Genomic DNA, 13388 nt, shown 5'->3' with positions numbered 1-13388 from the left:
AAAAAAATCCCTGCGGACAGAAAATGCACGAGGTAGCGTCTGTAACACGTAAACGATGACGTGGTATATAAATCATACAGACTCATGACGAGGGACACACATATTATGCAACGAGATTTCGGTATGACGAAGCAAAGCCTACACGTCGGGACAAGTTGATACGCTAAGTAGCTGTTATCCTACATGATCTGTGACGGACATACTTACACTGGTATGCAGACCTGACTCCAGTACGAGAAAAGAGAAGGTGTTAGCGGAGCTGTTTACAAACAACATGCCTTCTGCCACATCACTGACGACGTGTACATTCATCAGTTTTCCTTCAAAAATATGTATCAATCACATTGACTAAAGCGGGGTTGTGCGATCGTGAGACTTAAATCGAAAACATTTTTCGCCATACGTAAACGACGACGTGTTCGAACGCTAGATTTGCTAGTCGATAATATGTATGCATCAGTTACAAATTGCATTACTGTCAGTAGGCAAACTGCACAGCGGGCCCAACGTAAATTAAGGAATAAGTATCCATTTCCCGTTCTTGAACCTCGATGGCTTCTATACTCGCAAGAGAGTTTGCTTGTAAAGGGTACAAGACAAGGCAGGCATGATGCAGCTGTAACATGCGTGGGAAGTGGTACTCACTTGAAGAAGTAAGTGTCGTTGTGGAAACCGAAGAAGGGAACTGTGTAGGTCAGCATCCATATGTTGCCTCCGCCGCAGTCGTAGTACGGCTTACTCCACTTGCCGTCCTCGTACCTCACACTCAGGATCTCGTCAGCGACCCGTTCCGTGTGGGCAGTCTCATTGTAAGTGTAGGTGTTGTACCCTGCAACACAAAGCTCTCACTTCTGAGGCACAAGTACAAAAGGCGCGTGCAGAAATACAGGCCGTCCCGAAAGATGTGTACACGGCGTTCCCCGGCCAGTCAGTCGATGAACGCTGCAAACTGCGCCACGAAGCCAACGGTGGTCATTTTTAACACGCATAATAGAATCGCTAATTCGCGAAGTGTCAATACTGGCGTATGTAATGGTTTCGTTTATTAAAATGTCTTTACTGCAGTCACCGAACGTGTGTATACATCTTTTTGGAACATTCTATATATATTACACCAACTCACAAAGTCCGTCTTGACAAGTTAAGAAGGCAGAATTTATATCGAAGCAACAGGCGATACGTTATACATGCTGGTTACAAAATCAGCATGCATTAAATGCGAACAGTTCATACTAATGTGAAAAACTTTTTCTCGCTATGACGTACGGCGACACATACCGCACGTAGCAAACTGAAAAGAGGACCGCATGTTTAAAAGACGTTGTGTCTTTGGAGCTCCATATTTTCCCAGGGCAGCTGCAAAACCTCTGAACCAGATACAGTGTAATCACGTTGTCTAAAATCAATCATTCGGAAGTACGGAAGTGTCCACGGAAGTTACGTAAAGGTTTCCGTCATATTTTATTTCTGTAACGTATGGGGGATTACTTTGCGTCACAGTGACTATCTTTTCCTTCTTCTGTCTTCACTCTCCGCGTTATTCACGAGGAAACTCGTTCCCGAATAACGCAGGTGCAGATATCATCGACACTGCATCCGATCTACCGATAACCGGGTTCCTTCTGCCGAAAATCATCATAATGGTGGAAGCGCGAATTCTGTTTTCCGACACGTCGCCTTTGTTTCGTTTCCATATCAAACGGTTTTAAGGGAAGTGAACTGGTTGCCAAGAAACGCAAAGAGACAGAACGCAATAAGAGAAGATCGGATTTTACATCAGGAAATAAGAACCCAGAAGCAAATTTTTTAAAGAGGCGTTATTTCAACCCTGCTCCTGAATACGAAACGAAAGATATGCATTACTGCTCCGGGAACAGCATAACAAGAAGTACGAATTTTAAATTTAGTACAGACCAAGAATTTATTTTAACCATAAAATTCTCTGCCTGCCAGCGTTTGAGTGGAGGCAGAGTTTGTAAAGGAAGCTTTTGACAACTTTATACTCAACGAATACGGCATTCAATTTAATCGTTACAATCAGTGTAGAAGAAATAAGGGCTCGGAGAAAGAAGGAAAAATACGTAATTACAAACGAATAGTATGAGAAAGAATATCCAAAACATTAAATGAAAATAAATGTGGAAAAAATTAACAAAAGAGCAACTGAGGTAGAAAAATGCTGTAGAAGCATACGGTATAGGGCACACTTTGGTAGATGCGTTGGGTAGATAATACCGAACACGTAATCATACTTGTGTAGAGTGCTCGTTAAAACTCCCCGAACTAATTAAAAAAAATGGCTCGACGATTCTTCGTAAAACCCTCCAATTCAAAATCTCGTCAGAATCGATTTTTGTGCTATCGAGACGTATCACACGTACAGACAGGAGAACAGACAAACGGAAGGACCTATTTTAGCAGGTGCTTAGAAAAGTCGTGAACGCGCATACAAACGAAAGAAAGAAGGAAATATAAATGAAGGCGCGGAAGAAAACAAAGAAGATTTACTTTCGTATTTCCTGCTGAAATATTCATTTGTGTGAGTGTTGTTCTTACTGACAATCGTAAGCAGTTCTGAGCAACTGTGCTCTGTATGTGGAGTATTTTGTAATCAATCAATGGAATTTGTTGTTCAAGCATTTGAGTGAATAAAGACAGAATCATTAAATCATTCGGTCTCAAGACTAAAGAGCATGGAGTTAGTATTTAACTAGATCTGTCCGCTATGACTACCGAATGATCAGAGACAAAAACGGAGTCAGTCCATCATCTGCTGTCATAATATCCCACAGACTGTAAAATTAAAAAAAATCCGGTACGCCCAAATGATTCAGCAACCAAACGTTCATTGGGAGTTTCCACTGTGTTTGATGAATATCCCTTCCACATCACATTGCATAATCCACACGAAATATGAAAATTCGACAGATCATATTCACAGATGTGCTCATTTCGAAACTAACAAATTAGCTCCATGGTTCAAGAGTTTCCTTGCGGAAGTTGATAGCAGCTCGGTTACTAAAACTCAAAAGGTTTATTAAAGTACAGCTAATCGATTGGAAAATAAGCTAGTTCTTTTCATTTAATTTCTCCAAATCCAGGCGTAATCTTGTAGTTCCATCTGCGTTCAGGTTTTCCAAGTGGTCTCTTCCCACTCACAAGAAAAAAACAGGAATATTTAAATACTTACGATTTTAGATAAGACATTTGAGGATTGAGGATTATGAACACAACGGTGACAGATATTTCCGAAACGTAATCTGCCCTTAATTTCATTACCAATAGCATACTGACGTGTTACTTTGTTGCAAACAATTGCATTCTGTTGCTTTTCGAAAAATTTGTCGTTAAATTATGTTTTGCTCCTACTTTCTGGTGACGGGACTCAATTCACTCCGTCTCCCTAGTAACTAGCTTAGAGACTGTACCATTTGTACAATATTTAGTATTCGCTTAAAAACTAACACTACTCAATGCATGCAGGATGAAGAAGGAAATCCTTCTCGAGCTCGTCTGTTTAGAGATGTGAGGTATTTAAGGTTCGGCTAAATACTTGGTGCCATCCGCTTGAGTCACAGCAAGAAATACACAAATTTAATGCCGACTGCATGAAATATTACATCTCGTGTGTTCAACAAAACATGCACCTGGACATATGAAAAGCGGATGCTAATTGGACAAAATGCAAGGCATTCCAGTTACACAACATTTTTATTGCAGAATAAAATTGTAGGGAGAGTACCCTGATTCAAATTACAGATAGGAAAATTTATCAAAACGTTCCTCTGAGCAAATAAATGGGGCAGAGAATCTCCAGTAATTAATTTTTCTTCTTGTCTAAAGAAAACATAAACGGATTAGTTCAAACCAATGATGCTGGTAGCGCTGCAGGGAAAGCCACCATTATTTATATATATATATATATATATATATATATATATATATATATATGGCTATGCTGTTATGGAGGAGATAAAGAAAGTGAGACAATGAAAAATGTTCAGTGTGTACCAAACCAACCCATTCCTCTTTACGCTCCCTTTCTTATTTAGGTTCTGCAGTTGGTCTGCTTCGGTTTTCCAGGGTTTTCTTAACTTAAAATTATGCGGGTACCACAATGGTTTTGCCTCCCTTGTCTGGAATTGGATGCAGGGCCCTACTGCATAAGGTGTTCCAAATAAACGTACGATTTTTTAGGTGGAAAAACGGAACTGTTTGGAAGAATGTAAATATCCAGTATTGCTGTAGTTAATATATTGCCTTAAGATATGGTCTTTTACTAGCAGCTTTGCTCATAATTTGGATGAAGGAACCGAGGAAGACCACGAAAAGTCTCAAGATAAACGGTTTCTAAGCCAAGATTCAAATCGGTGACCTCTCGAATACGAATCCGCAGAGACACGCAATAGCGGATTGTCGACCTGACTGGACTTTGATTTCATGGAGTCACATTACTCACGAGCCATGACAACTTTCAGTCCGCAAGGTCATAAACGTCGACAATGTATTTAAACGCCACAGAAATTTGTTAAGAGCGCTACAAACTTACGAGCACAAGCAGGTTTACATTACTCAATTTTCTTGTGCAAAATCAGTCATCAGCAAGATATTTGTAACTGCTTTTCCTTTTATAGCTAATTCAATATCAGGTTCAATTACTTTTGCTGCGACTCGATTGCGTTCCAAACTGATACGTGCCCTACGTCTTCATTTTACAGAACAATTTTCTCATAGCGACACTTACTGCCAAATACTGACGATATTAACAAGATCTGTTTTGCAACATCCGCTGAACCATTTTTTGTCAGAGTGACACTACATCTCATAAACGTACGCTATGCCGTACAAAGCAAACCCGCGGGCCGCTTGTTGAGAACCTCTGGGCTACGATATAACACACTGAAAAGGCCCACGTATAACTGGTCAAGAATTAAGAAAAATATGTGTAATCCAAAAGGTGGGCGTACGCGATCACGAACTCACATGCGACCATTTGTAAGCGGTAAACGACAGACTTAATAAATTCATTCGTAAATAACGATAAGTCGTTCCTCCCACGTAACGTCCAATGCGTCTCAGGAAGTAGCAGAGACTCGCGAACGCAGTTCGGGACTTGAACGACCTAACCTAACCTGACCTGACCACTTGACTACTGCACTTGAAGCAAAGAAGCTTAGCTATCTGCACTATGTGAGCAGTCTAAACCACAAAATATGCTTCGCGCAGACTTCTCATCCGCCTCTGGCAAACATCGTTCTCTTCCATTGCTCATGTCTCCCTGCAGAGTATCTTCTTTCTAATTTCTCTTCTCTCTCGTCGTCCCTTCTTTTTAATCTACTTTGCGTTCCTCAATCCTCTTTCCTCTTCAAAGATTCAAACACGATTCTTTCCATCGAAAACCCACCTCAACCTTATGGGCTATGAAGGATTAGTTTTACTCCGTTTCCCAGTAGAAATATCGGCATATTTTTTGGGGGGGGACGACGTAAACTTGGATTCTCTTCATAATTTCATATCTTCAAGGAGGGAAAAAAACTGCCTTGAAATGTTTTTCAAATATCCCATCCACATTTGCCAACTATCATCAGAAAAAAATTGAAAGATTGGCTCTAAGAAGTTCCTAATTTCCAAAGATGACTGTCTTCTGGGATGTTGCGCCGTGTAGTCTGGCAAAGTTTACCGGTATTTCAGAGTCACTCATCACCTTGATGATGGGGCAGTAAGAACTTCTGAAACGTCGGCGAAAGTCTGTGAGACTAGGTGGCGCAAAATCCAGCAAAGAGGGTCATGTTCATAGGCGCCGCCCTGAGAACCTCAAATCCTACTTCTTCGTTTCCGATCTACAACATACAACAATCACAACGCAACGGCGCCCAGTGGTGAAGAGTGGAAATTATGGAGTTCGTTATTACGCAGTTTTCAACACCCGCCTGTCAATTCATCCCTCTTGGATATAATAAAGAGATACGGATATGAAACTGTATCTCGGTTAGTACGACTTAATACGAATATCAACACAAAAATGTAAGTCGACTCCCAACTCTCAACGTGTAGTTTCCACGTTAAATTTAACCTAAATCCTTAAAATATTACAGAACTCGAGTATCTTCATAGTCGCCTAAAATTCTGCCTTATCACTTGCTTTTCTGTTCCTTCTACAATTAAACAATACAAAGCAGACGAGAGCTGCCAACGGTGCCACGCAGCACATCTGTTCCACACACCGCGGACAAAACGTCTGAGAACCACTCAATGCGACTGAAAGCAGTTCTTTTTCATGCGAAACATGTGGTATTCAATATAGAGAACTGGTTACCAATCCTCCGCCGACTGCAACATCCGTCCCAGAATGCTATTTATCTCTCTTTCATGGCCTCCATCCGTTGCAGTTTCCATCAATAAACTTTAATTAATCGGTCTATAGTAGCAGAACAGATAAAAGCTATGGCCAGAGCAACGACAAATTGGAAATTTGGCGTACAGTAATTCATAATATCCGCATCACGTTGAAAGGATCCTAGGATTATCGCTCGAGGGGAAACATCCGAAATGAAATCTGCTACAGTTTCAGTACAAATCACGTAGCTATTTAGGTTTCTGTACGTGCCACGTTATAGGCATATTATCACAGTATCAGGAGCGTTTAATGCAGAGTGACGTACAGTCATCAGTATTCTTAACATATCGCATTAAAATGATCCTTTTTGACAGAAACATGTAGTGAACAGGCGGTGTGTTGTAAGTAAGATACGTGTGTAGAAGGATCATATATTATTTGACAGATTTCTAGTTTGTTATTCTTCACGAATCAGACACTGCTTCTACATTCAGATGACTATGACCAACTCGGTGGCTCGTTCTTCGGAAGCTAGTTGCAGCAAATCTAATCAAGAAATTGCCCGATTTTTATGAAGTCCGCAGGTTCATTACGGTGTTCAGAACAGCTAGCCACTGTATTCTACTCCAGTCCAAAATCCACATCCTATTATTCAAGATTAATTTAAATATTGTATCTGAATTTATGTCTAGGTCTTCCAAGTGCTTCTTTCCCTTCAGGCCACTTCCTCCATCTCACGTCCAAATATTCTACAAGCAGCTGACACAGCGTTATAAAATACCGGAATCGTACTTGTCCAGCACAGTCCACCGAGAGGCAGACAAGGCATGCAACCACAGCGGGCAATGAAATTCAATGCCCGCAGCCACATTACAGTTTACACCTCGTCTCTGCCTTCATTTGTTTACACTGCGATGCTACGATGTCTCGTAAAATGACGTTTACTGGGTGGACCGGAGCGAACCGCATCCCGTTTAATGACCCGCGTTGAATATGGAGGAACATAGCTTGCCTCACAGCACGCCCGCATAAAATATTTCGCCAAGACTTTTCTGCAGCCGAACACCACCTACATCAAACATAACGCACCCATAACGCGAAGACATATTCTTCAAACTTACTTCTTCTTGTAAGACTTGAGGTTCTCACAGCGGTGAGTATGAAGATATCCGTCTTCTGGGTTATTGCGCTGTGTAGTCTGGTCGATGTTAACCAACGTTTCAGAGGTCATACTGCCTCCATCATCAGGGCGATGAATCGTTGGTAAACATCGACCAGACTACAGAGCGCAACAACCCAGAAGACGGATATCTTCTTACTTCTTCTTCTTCTTATCCTCTTCTACGTCCAAATTCCTCTTCATTCTTCCTACTTCACACACTTCTGCTCTTCTACTTTGTTCAGTTCTTCTTGTATTCCTCCTTCTTCCCCATCTTTCTTCTTCATCTCCTAGTTCAAGCCATCCTCCTCCTTCGCTCATCAAAGCAGCACTGCGCCTAAGTCCAGCAAGGTTACCCCCGGTTCCGTCAACTTCTTCCAACTTCTTGATCCACAAACCTCCTGATGCCCGTCGAGTTTAAAAGGCGCAGATAAATAATCCGCACATAAATTTAACAAATCTAATTTCATTCACACGGTCCTTGAGCTAAATATGAAGGCCAGCAGACGAAAACGACCCCCTAAAAGGTTATATTCGTTATACATACAACACAAACTAAACGGCCGTGTCAGAACAAAGGGGTGAGGTGAGCATCCGAATCAGTCATGGAGTATGAGCGTATGTAACAGGACACGGCGAACATTCAGGAGGTTCATAACTTTCAAGATTCACCAAACGATATCAACGAGATAAAACCAAGATAAGATGGACGGGGTTTGTAGCACGCATGAGGAGCTGCGAAATGGTTGACGGCGACAACTTGGGGGGGGGGGGGGAGGTGTGGATGGGAGAACAATATAAATTCTGGGTATCAATACAAATTGTTTGTGGATTGAATTAAGCAGGCTCAGGACAGCTTCGAGTCACGGGCTCTTATCAACTTGGTAATGAACATTCTGGTTCTATACAAGGCAGACAATTTCTTGACTAACTGAGCGTACTATTAGGTAATCAAGAACTCTGCTTCAAGGAGTCGGAGTTAGTTAAGAAAGTCGACGGCGTCATAATTTTGCTAGTTATGAGTTCGGATGGCAAACTGTAATGACAGACTCGTTAAAATCCAGTTACTGACTGGTTACTTGCCGAAGCAGCGGAAAACGGTGCTCGGCGAAACGCACAGCAGAACGGGGCTCGGCACACAGAACTTCATCTTCCTTCCGGGTTTTTTTTTCCAAGAAATGGCTGAAAACGTAATATCCGGCCCGGTATAAAATATTATCTCTGAGACTGATGAGTATTCCTCTAATATTCTGTTCCAGTAATCCATGAGAGTTACTTCAAGAAAAGGTCTTCTGAAAGAATTTTTGGTCGTCATAAAAACAAATCCCAGCTATTACGGTAAAAAAAATTTTAATCGAAATAAAATTTTCACCAACTTGGAAACTCGAACTTCATATGGACGAATCAAAAAACAAACTATCAACACAACCGACAATACAGATTATTAATTGAGAAGTCAGTAATAACAAAGATATTAAAGAAAGTTAAAAACATTTTATGAAACATGATAATTCATCAAAATGTATTCAAAATCTTGCCACTGCAGCCTAATATTCTAAGCCAGCTGAATTCAGTCAACTCCACAAAGTATTTTATATTTTAACATTAACCTCCCATCTACGTTTAGATCTCCCAACAAAGCATCCATTCCGATAACCTGAAGAACTGCTTAGGTACTGCACATATCATCATCATCTCCTGTTATTTTCTTTCCCTAATTCTCTCGCATCCTCACGATTAGCTTTAAAGCATTTTCCCCACACGTTACAGCCACTCCTTTTACAATTTATTTTAATATTTCATTCATACGTGTTATAACCTGTTCTTTTCCACTGCCTTCTTTACATTTATGATTATTTATTCCTTACTAACGATCGGATAAAAACAAAATTCCGTCGCTTCCACTATTCTCATTTGTTATTTCCTTCCGACCAATATAAAAGCAATGGCAAGTTTATTACTCCAGGCCAATTTTAGTACGGATTGCTTTTGGAATTTCGAATAGTATTGAAGGGCTGAGTCATATAAAACAGTTTAAATGTATTCAGCTTTGAGATCTGAGGTTCTCACGGCGGTAAAGCTATCAACGTTAGTCTTCTGTGTTCTAACGCTGTATGGACTTTCGGACGAACATACTGACTTCATTTCCAGGTTGTCTACTATCATATAATATATACTTACACAGAAGCGGATAAAACATCCACAGGGACAATCAAAAGATGGGTTTTTAAAATATTATAATTACGAGAATCGCAGCATTCTGATATATTTTGCTGTGTAGTCTTGTACAACTTGATAGACGTTTCGGAAGTGAGTGCTTTCTGACTCCACTATCATGGCGATATGAAACGTCGGTCACCTTCTACGAGAGTAAACGGCGCAATATCGCAGAAGACTGTCGTCACCTTCATGCTAGCCGCCGTGAGAACCTCGCACTTAGAATTACCACTCACTAGGAAGGAGAAATATCGGTAGACAATCTAACGGCGGGCTTGACTGAAACCGTAACTGAATTGTAACTCTCACCGAGAGTGGAAAGGCGAGGGGAAAAAAATGTTTAAATTATACTTTCAATGTTCACTTTATTAAAATGGAAGACAATTTCCTACATAAACTTCGTTTCTTGTCATATAAAGTTCTTAAATCCCACTTAAAATAATAATGTCTACAAAACCCGTCCAGAATTCCAACAGAAACCTTTGTTTAGTAGAAAGACCCTCCATTTTGTTCAACCAGAAAGCCGGCGATAAATAACAATATTAAGTAGCGTTTCTTTGCAGGCATCTCTTTCCCTCTGCCGTCTCTGCACTCCTATACAACGTCACCATTATTATAAGCTAAAGCTTTAATGTTTCCATGAAATTGTGGTCATGTATTATGGTGCCATTTTAGCCACGTCAGCTGGTTCTAGATACCTGGATTCACATTTACGTCTATTTATGTGTTAACAGCCACAGTAACAAATCAAATGCAGCATTCGCGAGGAAATTAAAAGTGGACTGAATTCGGGTAAAGCTTGCTATCACGCAGTCCACCATCTTATGCCTTCCCATATCTATATGAAAAGGAAAGCTTAAAAAAATTAAAAACTACATGGATGTGAAACTTCGTCTCTCGTGTAAAGGAAAGTACGCGAGTGAAAGTGTTTGAAAAAGGGGTGCTCAGAAGAACATTTGGACCTAAGAGGGACAAATAGGGGCAGAATGCAAAAAAAAACTGCACAATTAGAATCTCCACAATTTGTACTGTTCACCGAATTTTATTAGGATAATCAACTCAAGGAAAATGAGATAGCAACTGCAGTGTTTGCCGAAACGTTGGTTAGTATCAAGCATTCGGCGCGGCTTTAACCCAAAGGCAGAAGTTATAAATTAATAAGTTGATCGTTGTCAAGGAGACATGCGGAAAGAATTAAATTCTTAAATAATATTTAGATGAGCTTTGGTTTCAAATGTGTAAAATAAATTTATTCAACAGAATCATGCAACACATTTCCCACTCTACAAGCAAAATATAAATTCCTTCTAGAATCAAATTCTCTGAATAAATTAATAAACCATGATTCCCATTTGAATTTTCCTTTAACTTGCAAAGTGTCTTCTTAATCCACTTGCTACCGTATCATTTGTGATCTGATGCCTATTACCAGATAAAGAATCCTCATTGTAATTACGTAGACTCAGACTTGGGCTTAGACTAAGGGATTTCTAGTTTCGATCTCTTCCCATTCCTTTTCAGGATACCATAAAATGTTTCACTGAGGATGAAGAAAGTATATGAAGGCTGCTTTTTATTTTAGTTCTTCCAATGGCATTTCTATAAGAGATTATTATTCTACGTAACAAGTTAACAAAGCTACGCTTTTTTTTGTATCTTCTTAAGTAAATATTATTTCTAAAATTGTTTCAAATAAGCCTTGTTTATACTGGAAGGATATACGCCTATATTTCACGCCATATACCCATAGTGTTTGGAAGACCCGGTCGTTTATTACAAAGATGGTAATATAATGAACTTCGTGTGAATTAAAATATTATATCAATATGAACTAAAATGAATTAGCCCAAAAATATGCACGTCAGAACCCCAATATTTTCCACAACCTTACACATTACTTTAAAGTTTAAAATTCTACACACTGTCAGAATTCGAACCAATGAAATGCATTAAAGAGAACGGAAGTAAAATTTTGCCGAATACTGAATTATATTGAATCATTCTTTCAACCTTCACATAGTCTTTTCAAATTCTGTTTACGAGACTCTTTTATAAACAAGGAAGTTAAACATTTTCCACTTAATCTGATATACCGGATCTAATAATAGTTATGAAATTTACTACTGTAGTAACAGCACGTGAAATGTTAACATAACTGGATTCTAAAGATATGACAAAACGCATTCAACAAGTATTAAAATTTGAGTTACAACTTTCTCGTGAAATTAACCTCTCGAGTTTCAAGCACCTTGACTTAAGAGATGAAGTTGAAACATTTTCTTAACTCGCCCTAAACGATTTCATTAAGTTACAGATCTTTAAAGTGTTCATAAACCTAGAGTCATATTTTACACAGTTCTGTAAAATAATCGTGAGTTCATAAACTCTTAAAACATTTAATATAGGGGCTTCAAAACTCGAAACATCACTTGCTTTAATTCCTCTGTAAACTCCAGAAAGGGTCAAAATCCCTTAACAACATAATCATGGCAATGGTCACAGAGCACACTCATAACAATACTTGGGCGAATCATAACTGACAACTGTCTTTTAGTAAAACTGCTACACAGATTAACTGCAAAGTTTCTGGACGGTGCTCATTTTAATAGCAAAAGTTTTTTCATTTCTGTTGTTAAGTAAAACTTTAATTCTGCAGTTAGTATACCATAACTGTCCATAGCAAGTGTTAACATGACAAACAGCAAGCAGTGTGATGGCGCTGTGATGCAGCAAAAATCCTGATGAGTGATGGAACAGAGACTACTGCTAAACGTCTGACTTTTGCTACGATCTGACACGGCTGATTACCCGACAAAATTTTATGGTTGATGTTTGATGTGTTGCAGTATACAAGGTACTCCAAGTGTTCTGGTGACTCCACTTCACAGGTCTGCGATCACTTCGTTCATGTTCATTATTACTGTTCTTGTAGAATAACTGATTTAGGAGAAAAGGTATTAATACATCCACATAACGCACTGTTAAATGAAGGGTCATGCATGCAAACAAATAAATAGACAGACATTACTATTGAAGATGACACCCTTCTGGGATATTGCTCCGCGTATATAGTAGAACCTGACCAACGTTTCAGAGTATGCACAGCATCCATCATCAGGGTGATTATTCATCATCCTGATGACGGGGGTAGTACATACTTCTGAAACGTCTGTCAACTTCTACCAATCCAAAAAGGGTGTCATCATCGTACTCGCAGCCGCGAGAAACTGAAATTTCAAACATTTCTATCATTGAGATCATGAACTTCATAATTATAGTAAACATTAACATAATCACGATTTCGGCCTTCTATCGTCCAAAACATTTTCCGGTGTTCATCTACGAAGTTCGCACATTTTTCAGTTTCGGTTGTCTCTATGCATTCTGCCAGCATGTTGAATCCAATTGATTCTACATATAAAATACTCTTTGTATTTTCTTTAATTCGGGGCAAATTTGAACTACAGAAGCAGCAACTCAATAAAACTCTGAACAGGACACATTTCAATCCACCAGCCGAGAAGCTTTGTTTCCTGTCGATAACGCACAGAATTCCAGAACACACGTAAAAATGGAAATGTCGGAAGAATAGCAATAGCTTCTATTCGATCGACTGGCTGCGGCAGAACGAAGCGAAGTCAAATGTAACTTTAATTTGCATAGTTTATGTGCCAT

General features: G+C 39.5%; 1 protein-coding gene across 5 annotated transcripts in view; it reads right to left on the bottom strand.

The window, feature by feature from the left end:
- The window catches only part of LOC110838906 (uncharacterized), a 253543-nt gene that overhangs the window by 125333 nt on the left and 114822 nt on the right, over positions 1–13388 (bottom strand). For all 5 annotated transcript variants that reach the window (XM_087358251.1, XM_022082562.2, XM_087358254.1 and 2 more), the window contains exon 2: positions 646–829. In XM_087358251.1, coding sequence (XP_087214377.1) covers positions 646–829 — 184 coding nt within the window. The remainder of the gene's footprint in view (positions 1–645; positions 830–13388) is intronic.

The sequence above is a fragment of the Zootermopsis nevadensis genome, unplaced genomic scaffold, assembly GCF_977971745.1.
Source record: "Zootermopsis nevadensis isolate Lab colony 2312 unplaced genomic scaffold, Znev_1.0 Znev_ptg000029l, whole genome shotgun sequence".
NCBI lineage: Eukaryota > Metazoa > Arthropoda > Insecta > Blattodea > Termopsidae > Zootermopsis > Zootermopsis nevadensis.
This window is presented reverse-complemented; position numbering and strand designations above follow the sequence as displayed.